The sequence below is a fragment of the Copadichromis virginalis genome, linkage group LG2, assembly GCF_057382275.1.
Source record: "Copadichromis virginalis isolate Kocher_CV1m ecotype Utaka linkage group LG2, C_Virginalis_male_GT1.1, whole genome shotgun sequence".
In the NCBI taxonomy this organism is placed as follows: domain Eukaryota; kingdom Metazoa; phylum Chordata; class Actinopteri; order Cichliformes; family Cichlidae; genus Copadichromis; species Copadichromis virginalis.
Window position 1 is genome coordinate 24,594,908 of NC_140619.1, and position 17,992 is coordinate 24,612,899.

A 17,992-nucleotide genomic window follows, 5' to 3' on the forward strand; every position below is an offset into this window, starting at 1 on the left:
AATTGAAATATTACTGTCTGTGGTGAAAGCTTAAAAAAGGACACGTGATTCCCCGTAGTTACTGGATAAGTGGGAAAGCCACATTATTAATGAATGTACTGCTTTAAGGATTATTTCCTAATAAACCTTTAAAAAATACATATAAATTAGGTTTTAATATGTGATGCACTTTGTGGAAAAAAATTACAGCTGACTGTCATTTGTTGGTACATGGTTGGAGGCAATTCATTGGTTTGCATATATGAAAACTATTTTCATACATGAAAACAAATGTGCGCTGTTATTATAATTGCTACTGTCATGAGAATATTCATGAATATCTTACTTGTGTGTAAAATGTTGGTTTGAGGTCAGATGGGATTTAAGCAAAAGCTGTTTCGGCCCGTTGTGATTTATTGATGATCAGAGCCTTGTGAGAGCGACGGGGGTCAACACTGTCATCGCGTTTTGATTAAAACATCTTCATACTGAAATATGTGACAACACATTTCTCCTGGCTATAAAAAAACAAGTAAACTAGTGCAGACAGCAGCAAAACACTCAAATTGTTCTAATGAAAAAAAAAAACAAAAGTGAAAATTGTTGGTATCGTCGCATCTCTGGAATTATTGTCAATAAACGAAAAAAATAAAATTATAGAATCATGCCAGTGTTTCTCGTTTTCCCTCCTGTTACATCATCTTTCCGTTTTAAATCACAGAATTAGCTAAAGGTTTGTTTTCTGCCGTTGGCCACTTATGCATAAGAATATAAATTACCATGGTGTGTGACAAAATGGGCCCAAGAAATACAAAGTGCATCACCGACGGTCGTTTTATGTTAAATGTACTGAAATGCTCTGGTATGGAATCTTACTTTAGGGCCTAAATGCCAAACCTAGGATGTCTGCCCTTTGTCACATCTGCCCTCTAATGTCCCAGGCCTGTCACTCTGATTCCTTGATACTTGATGTGATCTGAAAGGGAGAACTCGGGAGAGCCAAGTAGCGCAGTGATCACCATAACCTTGACTTCCAATAGCAATACTAACTCCAAATCTGTCAGTCACATCGAGTGTATCAATCGCACCCCCTCCTTGCTGTGCTAGCTAGCAACAGCGAGGAAGCCGGCTTTCTGGCTTTTTCACTCAGTACTGAACAAAACATATCAATGCTGCAACAACTGTAGATAAACTCTAAATTTGTCTTCAAAAAGACTGTCCAGTGTATCAGTGATTATGCTATAAATGTCACAACAGCAGAATACAGTTTAAGGTCACTCAGTATTGTACATACAGGATAATGTGTCATTGTGTCATCTCCATTCTCTTTTTCACGTAGGTTGAGGTGAGCATTTATGAATGTGCCCAATGACTGCTTTGATGATCGATGTAAGTACTCAAACTCAATCTGTGTACAATGTTCCGCATTTGAATGGTCATGTGGCACTAAGACAAGGCATGATGTGCTCAATGACGTCTAGCAGCAATGCTTGTTTGTCGTAGCCTGGACAACTTCTGATTTGAACATCATTAACCGTCATCGAAACACAAGTCAAATCAAAAATACGTGAGACGAACTAATCTGCGCTATCAATCTAGCGTAAACCACTATCTCACAAAAATTGGCTATGCTACTCTGAGCACTTAGTCCTTCAAAAATGGAGTATAAATGTAAAAGTGAAGGAAGGTGGGGACATCCCGAAAACAACATCATATCATCGTAGCAGTCACAAGTGTTTGTCCTCCTCTGCCACATCTGTGCAAAGACATGATCCATCAGCCATCGGAAAGCATCTAGGTAGTACAAGGTCAGCAGTGGAGGTGAAGATATTGCACAAGCAGACTAACGTCAACAGCTCCATCGAAATGGCACAGCGCAGGCGTCACACTGAAGAATAAAACTCTTTTTTTTTTCCACATAAATGAACACGGTAAAAAAAAAAAAAAGTCCAAAAACACGCCCAGTTGACGACTTCTTTATTGCAGCACGTTTCCCTTCTTTTTTTCGATATCTATTTTTCAAACACCCACTTACTAAAAAAAAGAAAAAAAAGTTGCGATTCTCTGTTCATCATTTGCGAGGAGCGGTTTTTAAGAGTCCGTTTTGGCAGTAAGTTTTTGTTCAAGTTGGGAAAGCCGGGAGAATAGATGGGTCAAACCGGACAGCCATGGGTTTTCTTATGTTTTTTTTGAGGTTATTAGAGTCCTGTGCTCTTCTTCTTCTGCCCCACCCTGCCTATCCCCTCGCCGCCAGCACAGTAATATGATGATCACATGCCGGAGGCACCCAGTCCCATGCTGGCGGTGTGGCTCATGCAGGGCAGTGTCTGAACGGTCTTGGGGAAGTCGTGGGTGAGGATTCGTCCGTTCTCTCCGCCGCTCCCGTTGCCACTCATCCTGGTCAGGGTGGAGCAGTGCATGGCGTCGTTGATGGATTGCTGTTGGAAGCAAAAACATCGCAATTAGCCCACAGATCAGATTTTGGTGTATTTGTGCACACATGCGATATCTTGTAATCAAAACGGTGAATGCAACAGTTTGAGCTAGCAGCACACAGATAATGTCTGCAGAGAAGTCTTTTTTTTTTACGTTAATACACGCACAAAAGAGTCTGCTGCATGTACCTATGTTCCTTTTTGAATGTTAGGCACACCCAAAAAATCTGGAGCAAGTAAACTGTTAAACATTCCTTATCAGTTATATTTGCCGGTGTTAAAATTGGGGTACCAGACATTGTGCATCAAATGTACCAATTTGTAGCAGGAGGAGCCGAGTGAAGGGAGGGCAGAGAGAAGGGAGCTGAGGCTTCACTCATTGGTTTACTAGCTTCATTCTCCAGTCTAGCGCAATAAAAGCCACTGGGCTCGAATGCTGACTTAATGATGTGTGATGCTTGTGTGTGTGCGTGCACGTGCCCATGCGTGCCACTTCGCTATCTGTCCGCATTCTATAGCTGATTAAATCGGGCAAAGCCAGTGCGATCTGGAGCAACCAGTAAGTGCTGCACGGGGATTGGAGAATTATACCGGCCTCTAATTGGAACGGTGTTGTTGTTTCTTTCAAGTCAAACAGCATAAAGGCACCGCTGGACTAATAGGCTCCTCACCATTCTCTTCAGCATACTGATCAGGTGGCCCCTTTGTGGGCTGATTAAAACATAAGAGATTTCATGTAGACGATCACTCCTCGCATTCAGCCTGCCTTTTTTTTTGTTTACATGAAAACGATATCAGTGCGCCCCCCTGGGGGGGCTTTGAAGCTGGAAGAATAAATCAGAGGCTGTTTGTTGTAAATTGATCCACGAAGCTGATAACTAACAGCTGCTGAAGACCAAACCTCACATCTACCAGTAAAGTATAAAGCAACAAGTTCTACATTTTAGATCTGTGAACATAACAGCAGTTTGAGTTAAGACTTTTCGAGGTCAAAGCAGTGATGGAAGACATGCGAGCCGCACGACGTCTGCCTTATGGTATACATATAAACGATGTTCACCACAATGGGGCCTGCGTTAGCGAGACAGTCAGCAAAAAGAGAAGAAGGAGTAGGGCAGAGAATTGCTCAGAGGGACAGAAGTAGATAGATGTACCACTGTGATTCAAATTGCCTTTATACCTGTGCTGTGGTAGATTATTGTAATGGGTTAAGTAATGGGTTTTAACAAAAGGCCTGTGAGGAACATTGTGCAGTGTGACATCGAAAAGCAACATGTGTACTTAACCACACAGTCAAGAAGGAAATATTAGTTAGAGAACAACATATAGTGACAAATAATCCATCTACATGTAAATTCAAAGGCAAAAACTAACTACATTAAAAAAATGCTACATGCTAACAACCCTGCCACATTAACACATGAAACTCTAAGCAACTGCTCTGAAAACTTACTTCTCGAACGTGACGAAACAGGCATAAGGGCAATTTTGGAATCAAGTGATTGAACAACACTGTAGGAGATCAGTGACATAAAGACTGAGCGAGGGAGCGGCAGAGGTAGAGAGAAGTACAGGAGAGCGTTTGCACTGGAAGCCGTGGGAGGCCCTACTGTGATCACGGTTAGATGGGCGGGGAGGGGGTGTGGAGGCAGATGTCATCATCATCATCATCATCATCATCATCATGGCTTGATCACAGCGTTTCCTACCCCGTGGCTGTGCTCTGCCCTTATATCTTAACAGTGTTGTTGGCGTACAGGCCGTAGCTCTGCAGCTCTGTGTAGGGGGCGCTAGCACCACTGTCTAAGGCTGAGCAGTGAAAGGCCTGAGCGGCTGAGGCAGCAGCAGCTCGCGCGGTGGACACCTTCATTCGGCGCGACTCGGTCCTGGACTTGTAGCAGAACTCCACCAGTGCCACCAGCATGGCCAGGCCCAGGCCTCCAATCAGGATGTAGAAGACTCCCGCCACATTGCTGAGGCTCAGAGCGCTGGTCTTGTCCTGGGGGAAGGAGGGCGGAGAGAAGTCGTGAGGAGGCAATAGCGGCAGCAGTATATGACATATAATTGGACTCTTTCTCTCTCCCTCGCTCTCTCACACACACACAGACAAATTTAGCTATAAACTAGTTTCACAGACAGAAATCATAAGTGAAACGACTCAAATGGAGTACATGTACAGCAAAATGACAACTATAGACAAAAATATTGAGCCACCGCTGACTTCTTTACAATATTCTTAGTAAAACTGAACAAATTGTGCAATAATTTATTGAAACTTGTGGAACCACACGTTGAAATACTATATATATTACATTTGCAGTGTGTTTGGTATCATTATCATGCTAAAAGAAAAAAAAAGATGACATTGCACAGTGGAATATAATCTACTTTTCTTTTCTGCATGTCGAGATATTCCAAGGTTTTGAGAATCACTTTTAAAAAATTTTGCCTGTCAAACTGTGTTATATTTGACATTTTTTGTAGATTCAGGTAAAGAATTGGAAACAAATTATGTGTTTTGGCTAAAGTAGTTCTTTGATAAGCTGACCGTTATATGTAGACAAAACATTGGTTCAACCCTGGACTTTGGTGTCTTTTTATGCTTGAATCATTCATAGATCACTGTTCAGCAGCTTCAGGAACTAGGAATAGATTGAAAATGAGTGAAAGAAAGGAACAAAAAAGCCTGAAGAACCATTGGCCAGGAAGTCTGAACAATAATCTTGTTTCTTGGAAATAAAATGTTAAGAAATGAGGGTGGCTCGAGATTTTTTTGCACAGTACTGTTTAACCCACACTAATCCAAACCAGTAGAAACCCACATTGTAAAGAAAACGCCTCAACTATTAAGGCACATGAAGACAAGTTAACATAAAAGTCGACAAGCTAAGACACACATAACCACACAACAAGAAAATAGCAGGGATAACAATATATTTCAGAGGCCTGGCTCACAAAGCAGTTTTTAACTTTGGATCTAACTTTGGCTTTCTTATCTTGGTGAACTTGGGGAGGAGACCTAAGAGGGGAGGGGGGACCTTCTTATATGATACAAGCAGCAGCAGTAAATACTGCAAGTGTTAAAACGATAAGTGCAAAGGGCACAGAGTTATTCTGTGAAACTGGTTCAGTGACTTTGCTTTTCTGAGAAAGTTAACTCATAAATATTTGAAAGATCTTTGTGTGCGCGGTTACAAAACAGAAGCCCTTACAAATGGGAGGTACTACAAAAAAAAAAAATGTTCGGCATGCGAAGGTAGGACTCAAAAGGCAGTTTGAAGGTACGATGAGTCAAAGTTAGAGAATGGTGTTCCAGTCAAAAGGCCCGAGTGAATTTATGTTGGCACAGACTGATGCCCACTGCAGGCTCCAATGATTCATCAAAACATCCTTAAGCATGAATCGGGCTTAGGAACGCTCCCTCAACATTTGGCTCATTTTATCACCTGTCCCTATAAAAAGGATATCATGAATAATTTGTAGTGCAGCTAGTCTTCTCTCAAAGCCAGTACTTCCAAAAGCCACAAACAAAATCTGCCGTTGCAAGTTAACTACAATGATGAGCTTTTAGTGACTGCTTAGATTTACATAACTTACTTATTCTGTCGCTACAGGAACAGAACATTTGAGGCTAAACTGTAACATCTGATGACACTATCATATACAGCAGACAAACTGAAAAAAGCCTTAAGTTAAAAAAAAGAAATCAAACTTTACAGAGACATCATAATAAAACACTTTGAGATTATGCTCTGTCTTAGACTAAGTTGGGATTTATTGTTGTCTTCATGAGAGAGGAAGGCAAAATTATTATTTCCCAAAACAGACTTACATAGCACATTAAAATGTCAGCAATGATATTGAACCCTGTTTAATAACCCTACACAAGTGTATATTCTTTTTATAGTATTTCATACTCTACCTGCCTTCAAGTGCCGTGTATCTCTAATTCACTTCCTGCCACTTTGTGCGAACGTCAAGTCAAATTTCACACTTTTATTAAATTGTAAGTGGCTGTTTGCGTGAAATCCCACCTCTTGCATGTGCTCTGTAACAAAACTTTGCTGTTTATCCACTGTTTACTGGACTGAATTTAACTTTTAATTAATGTTAACCATATTAGAGGCTTTCTTTATATGGATGCTAATATTCTGATTCTATTAAGGAAAAATCCGAATAAAGAAAAAGCTCAAAATAAGCAGGTGGAACTGATTACACCTCTTCACAAACCACTCAGAAAGAAGAATTTCATCACGTAATGTTCACTTTCTCGTTTTCTTTTCCTGCACACGTTCTCTGTTATGACGTAAATGTACGAGAACCAAGAGTGGGGACGCAGCGGGTAGCTGATCAATCGTGTGCTACAATAAGATAGCCACTGAGGCATGTGTGACATTTTCATTTCTTCTGCATGTCACTCCGCTCTGATTAAGTGCACGTGCATCCTCGCGTAAACACCAGACCGTATTAAGTCATGTTCCAGCATCTGACCCCAAATTTTCAATCAGAATAAAGATAGTGCGTGCATGACTATGTGCGACTCGCTTTGTGTGGCAGGCCCCAGATAGCATTTAACACTGACTTACATTTTACACAATGTGAAGTCAAAAACATACAAATTACAGTTTTCTTTTTAAATGATAACTTTTTGTTGTGAGGAAATGGGTATAGATAAACACACAAACACGCCCCATAACACATGCATTCATGTGACAACAGCACAAACAAGTTTTTAGTTTGACATTATTTCATATTATGGTTTGTTTATCTCTGCTGCAAGTGCCCCTAACGTTACATCTGTGTCTGCTGATGATATACAGAGGACATTAATTATTAAGGCTTGAATTAGTGAACCTACCAAACTGATATTTTCTGTATATTAAATATTCTTTTTCATGAAATTATGTGGGGAATGTTTTTATATCACTCAAATAGACACATGGAAAGTTGAGTGGTTTTTAGCAACTAAATAAAACTGAGGCATCAATTTGTTTGCTCAGATAAACTGACTTTAAACCAAAGTGCAAAACTGAGTTTAAAGTCTGTCCAAATATGTAGATATACTCTATAACAGGTGACGTGTGCCAAACTATGTGCTACGGAGGACTGAATCTGCTGTTTTATTCCCCAAACACACTAGACTAAATCTTGAATTTGTGTTCAGTCAGCTGAATTTGAAAGTCTTCCAATTTATTAGTTTTGTTATATTAAAACTGGAAGAAAATTTTACCACTTACTCACTTACAGTAATACATACATACATACCCCCCCCCCCCAAAAAAAAAAACAAACCCTAATGACTAGCTAAAGTGTTTTACCACTCTACAGTATAAATATGCTCGCAGAGGGTAGTTAAAGTCTGAGTTTTTCAAGAAGACGATAACATTGTAGTGAAATAAAAAGCTGAATAAGTACTACAAGTATGCTGTATAGAGATAATGCTAAATAATTAACACTGGACCATTCCAGGTTATTTTGTGGCCACAGAAAACAAATAAAGTATGATGTGGTTAGTTTGAAATCCCTCTGGGTGCTACTAGGATTGTTATCTTTGGAAAGAGAGTGCTAGCTTAACTGCTGTTAGCTCTTGCTACATTGTTAGCATACAGATCTGAGAGCAGCATCAAACTAATCACTGAATTCGATCAAGCAAAAAAACTCGATCACTTAATTTAAGTACATATGTGCATATATTACAATAAAGGCTTTTAATTAGTCTGTTATATGTATGGTGGCAAGGTGGTTCAGTGGCTGTCATCTCACATCTGGGTTTGATTGTGTGTGGGGGATTTTCAGGGTGCCTTGTTGTTAGAATAATTGCAGTCTCTGTCTGTGAGACACCAGCAACCTGTTGAATCTTAACCCTGTCCCTGACCCAATGTCAAACTGGATATAAAAATTGTATGTCACTATGAATGCACCCAGTGCTTAGCAAAGTCCCACTGTGACTCTTTAAGTTTGCCACTTTTGCTATGTCTTTGAAACCAAATGTACAAGTGAGGTGGGGATTTGACAGAGGAACTGGATGAACATAGGCTTGCAACAAAAAGGTAGCATACCCTGATTGATCATTCACCTGGACGATGACTAGCATATAAGCATCTAAGAAAACGAATGGATCACAATGGTGTATTTAATATGACTTCAAACTATCGACTGAACCTATAATTCCATCAGAACAGTTTTTACTAAGGTCTGTTTTCAACCAGAGGAGACGTCTCCTGCTGGGGGGAATGCAGGTTTATGGCTTTTCTGCAATTACTTTACTTTTCTTGAACACACTATTGTTTATATACAGTTTATGGCTGGGATAGGCTTCAGCTCCACTCTGAACTCTACAGAAAGCCTAACCTCAAATGTAACTCCTTGCAACTACTGTGATTTTGTTTGTAACATGCTCCTTGTAGACTGAGCTCTTCATGGCACATAGTTTGACACTTCTGCATAAACTACCAATAGAACTGTCGGTACAAGCAATGGGAGAGTTCAGTGGGCCACATAGAGGTACATAAAGAGGTATCTGAAGTAATGCGCTAAAGCTTTTCTGTCGGGAGAAACTCCTTTTTTTTTTTACAGTAGATAACAAAATTCTAATGCATGCAAGAGCAGTGGGCAGACTTGATACAACTCCGGGTTAATATGAATTGACATGGCATCCATATATGCATACCTTAAATTAAAAGCGTTATGCCAGGATTATTATAAAGGCTAATATATAAAGGCAAGGGCCAATAGCTCATGTTTCATCTTTCTCACTTCATGCCCTTTTGTGTTTCTCATTCCTTTCGACAAAAAAGATTTATGTTCAAAAAGCCTGCTTGAGTAATTCATATTTGATCTACTGCACAAATATAATGTTATCCTAACACTTTGTGTGTGTACATTTGTTTGCAGGATTGGACAAACCGTTTTATAAGGATTCCTTCTACCCAGATCCAAATGTTTAACAATTAATTTTAACAGTCCTTGCTAATCCACCACACATTGTTTATTTACACACTGGGAACGAACAATAAATCTCTGACAACACAATCTCATCAGAAGGAAGAAATAAACAGCAGAGTACCACCAGAGTACTGGCCCAATTATAAGACAGTATTTCTGGTAAGTACATTTTTCAAAGTGGTGGTGGGGGGGGTGTCATTTCACATTTGAAGATTTACTTTTCGTAATCAAAACAGCAGATTTTTTTTTCTTTGAATAATGGAACTGTCGATGCACTTGCACAGTAAGCTGCATTGAGTTCATTTGCTTTGGTGTTGCTGAGAAAGCGAAATTATCCCTCGGCATATATCTACTAGTATTGATCAACACCCCAGCCGGCCTGTTTCAAAGTGAAAATATGTACATTTTGAAACAAACAAAAATAAGCTCATTTCTCCCTTGGTAATCAAATGTGTTTTATGCAATAAACAAAACTTTTGATCAATCCAGTAAACTTAGTAGCAAGACCACAAGGTGGTCTCTGATGGCAGTCTGGGGAGCTGTCAGTATAATTATCATAAATTGATGACTGTTGTAAAACTAGTCCAAACAGGAATTCATAAAATATTTGCAAAAGTATTGGGCCACACCTCTTAATCTTTGAAATCACCTGTTCTCAGTACCTTTGCAACAGGTGTATAAAATCAAGTACCTAGCCATGCAGTGTGGTACTGCATGGCTAAGTCCATTCATGAAATCTTATCCCTCCTAGATCCATAACTGTAATGTAACTGTAATGCTGCAGTTATTTAACTGCAGCATTAACATCAGCACAAACGCTGTGTGCCAGGAGCTTCATGGTATGGGTTTCCAGCTCATGGTGGCCCAGTACTTTTGTCTGTATGGTGTAGCTAATGAATTTTCATATGGTCTAAAAAAGATCTGATCAGTTAATGCACATAAAATGAAGTCATCTTGTTGTCCTGGATACACCTTTACATTAACATTTACGTCATGTTTTTGTGGAGCAAGTGGAGCAAAAGTCTAATAGATAATGCTGTGAACCGATGCTAATGACTCACACTGCAGACTTTATGGCCCTTTTGGGACATTAAAATTACCATGCCATTTCCTTGCCATTCATATATGTGCACAGGCTTAGTTTAAATAGTACAATCTTTCTTTGCTGGCAAAGGTTAATGTTAATGTTACAGTAGAAGTGGATTGGACAGGCGGTCAAGTGGTGCCACTTTTGATCACGGACAGCCCATAAAGACATTGTTAGATATTATTAAACTACAAATGTAACAGTTTAGCTGGAAGAAAATGAATGGATGGACAGATGTAACAATCTCTTCGCTGTGTACTTACATAGTAGCAAAGTGTTTAGAATTCATTCTCCAGAGTGAAAGCTGAAGTAGATAAACTTTAGAAAAAGTGGCTTTCATTCACTTTGATTTGTGCATTTTTATTGGTTTCCTATTAATTCAAAATTAAGGTAATTAAATCCAAATATTTTGTTTCTGTAGAGAGATTGCAATAACAATTCTTTCAGGCTGAACTGACATTTATTATATTCTTCTTTAAAGGTAATGATACATGGAAAAACATTGATAAGAAAATTTTGTTTGTCTATTTTAATGCATTTTTCAACCATAAACAGGTGAGAGTTATCCTTAATCATCATCTTATATTTGGGCCAATACAGTAGAGCTGCCAGAGCCACATGGGGAGTGCTGCTAAGTGCAGCACACTTTGGGCTGGTCTAGTATTAAAGGAGGGTTGTGCTGCGAGGTGCTGTGAGGTGCCAGGTTCGGGTTGGAGACTAACCTTTCTTCCGGAGTCCTTGCTGCCACACTCCCCTTTATCGTACCACCATTTGTTTTTCAGTTTGTCTAAGACGGCTTGCTCATTGAGCTTCAACACCGCTAGGTTTACTGGGATTCTTCCAACCATAAGGGAATAACATAAATAACATATTATACCATGTTATTTTATGTTATTAATTCAGAGACATAAAGAGCAGCAAATAGATACACATGCCTGGATTTGCTTGTTGTCAAAAAAACAAAACAAAAGAAAAATGTCACACAAACCACACCCACGTGCACACAAATATATTGCAGAAACATCATTAGAAACATCAATCAAAGTGATATGAATTAATACTCCATCTAGCTCGGTTAGTTTGCTCCCTAAGGCAGTAGATGTGTATTACTATATCACTTGGGGTAACCGGCATACTGCTTGCACTCACTTATGCCACAAGGCTTTCTTAATTTGATCTTTTCCTATTCGAAATCAACCATGTTGTACAGCTAAACTTATAGTCCCAGAATGGATGCGTGGGAGCCACAACACAAAGAACTTTGCCGTTTTAATTAGCACTGATCAATTTTAAATCAGTGCTATTTTGTTTGAGCAGGGAGACATGATGCAAAAATTCCCCTCTCTATGCATTTCAAATTCATCCCCTGCCGACCAAGCAATCACCCCCCTCAGTCCTTTCCCTTTGCTCTTCCCCACACCACACAGAGAGATTAAGTGTTGCTGGAGTGGTGGTGCAGCGCAGGCCTGCCAGTTACCCCTCTGTTCCCCTTTCCCCACTTCCCACCCCACCTCCCACTCTCAGTGGTGGTGGGTTTACCCGCAGGGTTTATCAAACTGGCTCTGACCTTGGAGTCCCCGCCCCCGCTGCCGCACTCTCCCTTGTCGTACCACCACTTGTTTTTCAATTTGTCCAAGAGGCCCTGCTCGTTCAGTTTTAACACTGCCAGGTTTACTGGGTTTCTTGAAAATAATATAAAACGATAACCATTAGGAGACACTCTATGGGACAGATATAAAGAGATTGGTCGTATGGTGGTGGTGGTGGTGATAATGAAATGCTGACTTAGAATTGGAAGCACTCCTGCGTTTGGCTACTGGTGTTAAGCAGGAGCGCTGGCTTTAGGATGCACGTGTTAGTCACATACCTGCAATGGGGCTTAAACACTGAGTGCCAATACAGTGGGTTTTACCAAGGAGGGGCTTGCCTCAGAGAGAGGCAGAGCAAACACTATAAATGGAGATGCTTTTGGATGCGGAAGTCTGACTACAGATGGTAATTTCCTTTCAGCTGCACCAGCATACAAATTGCTATGGCAACTAACCTATCAATATTCAAGCCATAACAGCATTCTTGTGAATAGAAGCTGATACTGAATAATTTATAAATAACAGCAGAAACAAATTCCAGCAGAAGCTTCGACGGTTTTAACTGCTACGATCACTTTCACGATAGCTTTATTTCTCTAACTGGCTGAAAAAGATGTTGCCTGACCAACTGCAGACACATCACCCAAAGCACCTCCCCATGGGTAGCTCTGTCTCTCTCTGGTCACTGTGTATTTCCTAAAGCTGCAAGGTTGAGGACAAAGACTATCCATCCACAAATCACAAGAATGCCAGAATCTGCAATCAGAATTTGCATATAAAAGTAAAGATTACAGCCTTTACGTGATTGTCTTTTTTTTTTGCTCAAATCAGCACCAATTCTTCTGCACAGGAACAATTTAGTTTGTCGGCATCCTGCCTTTCTCATCACTGAACACAGAAGAGTCTCTACCCCCAACCTGGAGGACATCACACAGCTGTAGGGAAGACAGTTTTTTTTGGAGCTGGTAAAACCTCTAAATTCTTTCTTAGCCTGGCAGACTCAGAGAAAAAAGAAAGAAGTCACGAGAAGAATTAAAGTGGACATGGATGTTGTGGAGAGTCATGGTTTGGTTGGTTCAGCGTGAGCAGATGTCAGGGAGGTTACTGAATGTTAGCGGGATGGTGCAGACCCTGAAAATTGTATATGTCAGAAATGAAGATCAGAATTTACACAGATCGTCAGAGCAATTGACAAGAAAGTGATCTCTGAAGACATTCCTGCAAAATGAAGAGTTATTTTAGGTTTTTTTTCCTCAAAAGTTCTGTTTTCAATCAGGCCTGCAATGCAATATTAGCGCTATCAGCGCTATTAGTCTCATTTACTGTGTAGAAAAGAAATCTCTACTTATGCAAAAATCTAAAAAGAATGACAGTATATAAATGTCTAATTAGGAACTTCTATTGGAACGGGTATCAGTTCTGTAGTTCTGCACAGATACTCTATGAAATTTAAACACGATGAGAAAAAAAGAGTCAGATTATTGCTTCTCTAATATCCAGTCGTCCGTGCAAACTGATTCATTATCAATACATTGCAGGTGCGATTGGACTCAGCTCTTTAAATTCATGGGTAACTCATTCATGTCCCATTCCGGATGAGCTGAATACATTTCCTCCTTAAAACCAAAAAAATCCGTGGGTCATTCTACTTGCCATGCTTTAATACCACTCATGCAATCGCAAATATTTGTTATCTGTTAATGGAACTCCATATCAGACATCTGTGACCACAATGACAACTTGGGAATAAGGTACATCGCTAAGTAAATAATTAACACAAAGAGAGCGAGATCAAACGGGGGCCACCCTTAGCTGTTCACCACTCTGTCCCACTGCTATGTTGTGGTCTGGGCCAATCCCGACTACATGACTCTGAAGCAGATTTATATCAACCTCTTGTCTTATCGTTCATGCAGCATTAAACTTCATTTGCGGAATCTAATTTGTATTAAATTTTAAAAAGGAGCTTCTGATCGAGGCTTTAGAAGCAGTTCTACTCAGCATTCTGACCTCTGGCTGTCAACCAAGGAGGAAACCCATATGAATCCGCAGCGAGTTTGAATAAAATCTTCCCATATGGCTCCTTTCATTAAAATGAATGAGGCCTATTAGAAATAGATTAAAAGCTTCAGATGCCACCAGCTTCTGCACTCTCTCTGTAGTTGCGGGAGAAATTTAAATGGGAAGTTGGTTAAGGTGTTAATGTAATGTGAAATGACAGCTGTTGCTCTTGGACATCGATGGCAGGAGTAAATCCGGGATGAATTATCCTTCATTATGTCAATTATCACATTAAATGTCGCAAAATACAAATTCCACTCTGCTGACTTCACATTCAAGGTGTGAGCTCTGGCTTAAGTGGTAAAGCAGCTATACGGATTCTTTAAGTTGTAAAATTGCTTTAGGGGCTCGGATTTTTATGATTGGCACGTTTCTATTTTTTGCGTGTGTGTTTGTGTTTAAGGGGGATGATTTGAAGAATATAAAGAGAGTTTGAAATATAATTGGAAGGCATCAAGGAAGCAAAGTGCTACTTAAAGAGGATAAGAGATCTCATCGTCCTGCTTTATACTTCTGCTAGTGCTCACAAGTCAGCTGGGAATAATCTAGCTGCGTACGTAGATGTGCAGACACAAATAAAGATGATCAGAATTGAAAATGGGAGGGATCGAGCTATAAATGCCAGTGCAATATGTGCAAACAGTTGGAGGATGACCGTGACAATAATGAGATGCCTTCTATATCTGATCAGAGCATTTATACTTATAAATTAATCTGGTAGTGCGTGCACAAAGCATTCAGAATGCATGAAATGGCACCAAAAAAAAATCAACCTAAGCACATAAATATGTTCATAAATGAGCAAATGCAGACCTCCAAATAAACAGGTGAGGGGTAACGCTCATGCACAGGCACCAATAAAAGCACATGAAGGCTTTTATCCAACCACTGCAGTGGCAAAGGTTTACCTGAGATGGGAGCCCTTTGGTGTGGCAATTCCATAACCTTTGGAGTCCAGGTTGCCTCCCACCTTCATAGTGTCACAGGGTTTCCTCTGCTCTATGTACTCATTCATAGTGGACTCCAGCAGGTAGGCATATTTGCCCTTGGACTTCCTGACTCTCATGACACCCTCGTCTGTCGTTTTGACAAACACAGACGGGTCGGCCGCCTTCATGTAAGACCACATCTTCTCAAACACGGCGATCTTAGACCTCTGACAGCCAGAAATGTTAATAAGAAAAGGGATAGAAGTACAGGGAAAGGGACTGTCAGTATATAAATACTTTATTATCTATCTTTAGAGTGTTAAAGGTAAATGTTAAAATCCTTAAAAATGTCAGGACTTTACTCCCAATTTAACTATTTATGCTCTTTTCATCCAACCCAATATCACTGCAAAATGTGTAACAGACGCAGGTCCACCGTGTCCATTTCACATTTTGCCTCTCCAAAACATGAAATGGACACACACGCAGACGTTGCTGCACTACCAGCACAGGGAGTGAAAATAATTCACAGGAAAGCGTTTAAACAGACATTAGTAACACATTTACATGTATGTACACATTAGCTGCCTAGCTTAATGGTTTCTGGTGATTAAGGACCCTGGAATGTCCAGGAAGTCACTACCGACTTTGTGCCTTTAAATATATTATCCCCCCTGCTGGTAAGCGTGTACATTTCACGTTTTAGAGAGGCAAAGCGTGAAATGGACACAGTGGACCGGCGTGTCTGTTACACGTTTTGCCGTGATACTGTGTTGCTTCGTCAGTAGTTACTCACTGTTAGATTGCTGGCAGAGTCCACAGCTGTGTTTTTGTGATTCTACATTTACTGTCCTCTTATAACACTTTAAAATAACTTATACTTCCCAAATGCCGCTAGCTCACAATGAAAATGTTTAAACCCCGGGTGTGCCAGGTTTTGTTCCTCACCCTGAAGAATTCTTTGGTGGAGCCAGCATCCAGCGTTCCATATGCAATCTCTGTCTGCTTGGCCAGATCCTCGGCACTCTCTATAGGAGACACCATCCTCTCCACAGTCAGGAAAGCAGCCAGATTCGCAGTATAGGATGAGATGATGATGAGAGTGAAGAACCACCAGACGCCTCCAACAATGCGGCCTGACAGAGAGCTAAAAAGAGAAGGACAGAATGTTGTTAGTCTGTCAAAAATAGGTATGCAAAGATGCTGTTCACACATATCTTTCACAGACAGAGCCAATTCTGCATTAAGGTGGGGGAGAAATAAATAGGTGGCATCCATCTTTCTCTTTATGGAAAATTCTGCACGCAATCAAGAAGAGCTATCTAAAAGAACCCGGTGATGTTCGCACCATTCAAATGATCCACATTACATCACACTCACTGTATCATTCCTCTTTTCACTAGGCTTGGAGATCATACCCCGGTCTGCTAAGGAAAGATAACCAGCTCCACAAAGGCCCACTCAGCTTTCTCCCTGCCAAATTAATCTCACTTTAAGAAAGTCGCCAATATGGTTTATGCCATACACATTAATTGTTGGGGATTAAGAGGCAGACAAGAACACTTAGCCACTGCTCTAATTGCACTTCCAATAAAAAAAAAAAGCCAAATTCAAATGCCTGCACTGTGCAGTTCGTTTCCTTGTATCTCTTCACCTCAAGAGAACCCAGTTTGAACAGCAGCAGCAAAAATCATGTTGCATTACATATCAGACCCCCTCCCAAAAAATCACTGAGGCACAGGGTGGCAGAGCTTCTGCAGTGAAAATGACACAAATCTGAAACAAAAAATAAAAGGCTTTCGTGATTCACCTTTGTACCCACGACTCAAATGGAGCATGAACATGAAGGCAAGATTAAGTATGGAGGGGAAAAAAAGAGACAGGGAGAGAAGCCGAAACGTAATCATTTAAGATGCTTTTCAGATGACGGGCAGATGATGAAAGAGCAGCCATGGAGCGAGCCGAGAGCAAACACAGAACGGTTGCAGAGCCTTTGAAAAATCAGTCGGGAGGCTGTCTGTGTGTGTGTGGTGTGTGTGTGTTTTGACTTGCTCACTGCTCAAAGATCATATGGGTGTAGGTGAGGTTAAACTTTGACTGCACAGTGAAATCTTGTGCACGCAGCATGTGTGTTGTGTGATGCAGGGCTATATATATATATATATATATATATATATATATATATATATACACACACTTGTACCTAGGTGAGTTGGGGACAAGAATAACCCCCTCTCAACCTGAGGCAATGGTTCTCAGACAGAAAAGGGCGGATTGCTCGCTCAGGGTTGCTGCCTTCAAGTGAAGAGGTTCAAGTATGTCAGGGTCTCATTCATGAGGTGAAGAGTGGCGTGGAAGACTGACAGATTGCTGCAGTGTCTGCAGCGATGCAGATGTGATGCTATCCCGGTCTGTCCTGATGGGGAGAAAGCTGAGCATGAAGGCAAAGCTGTCCATTTACCGGCTGATCTATTTTCCTACCCTCACTTGTGGCCACAGCGTGTGGGTAGTGACCCAAAGAATTATGGATACAAGAAAGCAATGAGCTTCCTCTGAAGGGTATCTGGGCTTATCCTTTGAGAAAAGGTGAGGAATGTGGTCATTCATGAGGGGCTCAAAATAGAGAGCTGCAGTTCCTCCACATTGAAAGCAGCTGGCTGATGTGCTTGCATGGAGCTGTTTTAGGCATGTCCGACTGTGAGGGAATTTTGGGATATATCTAGGTACAGCTTACGGATGCCTCAGTGTCACCCTAGAAGAGCTAATGGAGGTGGAAGAGGGAGGTCTGGGTATTTATGCTCAAACTGCTGCTACCAAATAAGCAGGAGAAAATGGAAGCGATGATGGATGCCTATTTTTATGATTTACAGATATGTCAACACACTCATATATTTAACATACACAATACACACAAATATTGAGATACAGTTATATAACTTTCTGCACATCTGCAAATAATCCTCCTAC

General features: G+C 40.6%; 1 protein-coding gene across 3 annotated transcripts in view; it reads right to left on the reverse strand.

The window, feature by feature from the left end:
- Positions 1-1,939: 1,939 nt before the first annotated feature.
- gria1a (glutamate receptor, ionotropic, AMPA 1a) overlaps positions 1,940-17,992 on the reverse strand; it is a 78,378-nt gene continuing 62,325 nt past the window's right edge. The window contains exons 12-16 of one of the 3 annotated variants that reach the window (XM_085474760.1): positions 15,974-16,172; positions 15,005-15,252; positions 11,169-11,283; positions 4,279-4,413; positions 1,940-2,417 (exon numbers count right to left, since the gene is read on the reverse strand). In XM_085474760.1, the coding sequence (XP_085330886.1) occupies positions 2,250-2,417; positions 4,279-4,413; positions 11,169-11,283; positions 15,005-15,252; positions 15,974-16,172 (865 nt within the window). In that variant the 3' untranslated portion in view covers positions 1,940-2,249. Of the gene's footprint in view, positions 2,418-4,123; positions 4,414-11,168; positions 11,284-12,013; positions 12,129-15,004; positions 15,253-15,973; positions 16,173-17,992 lie in introns of all 3 variants that reach the window. The other 2 variants (XM_085474753.1, XM_085474769.1) reach the window with 2 other exon arrangements.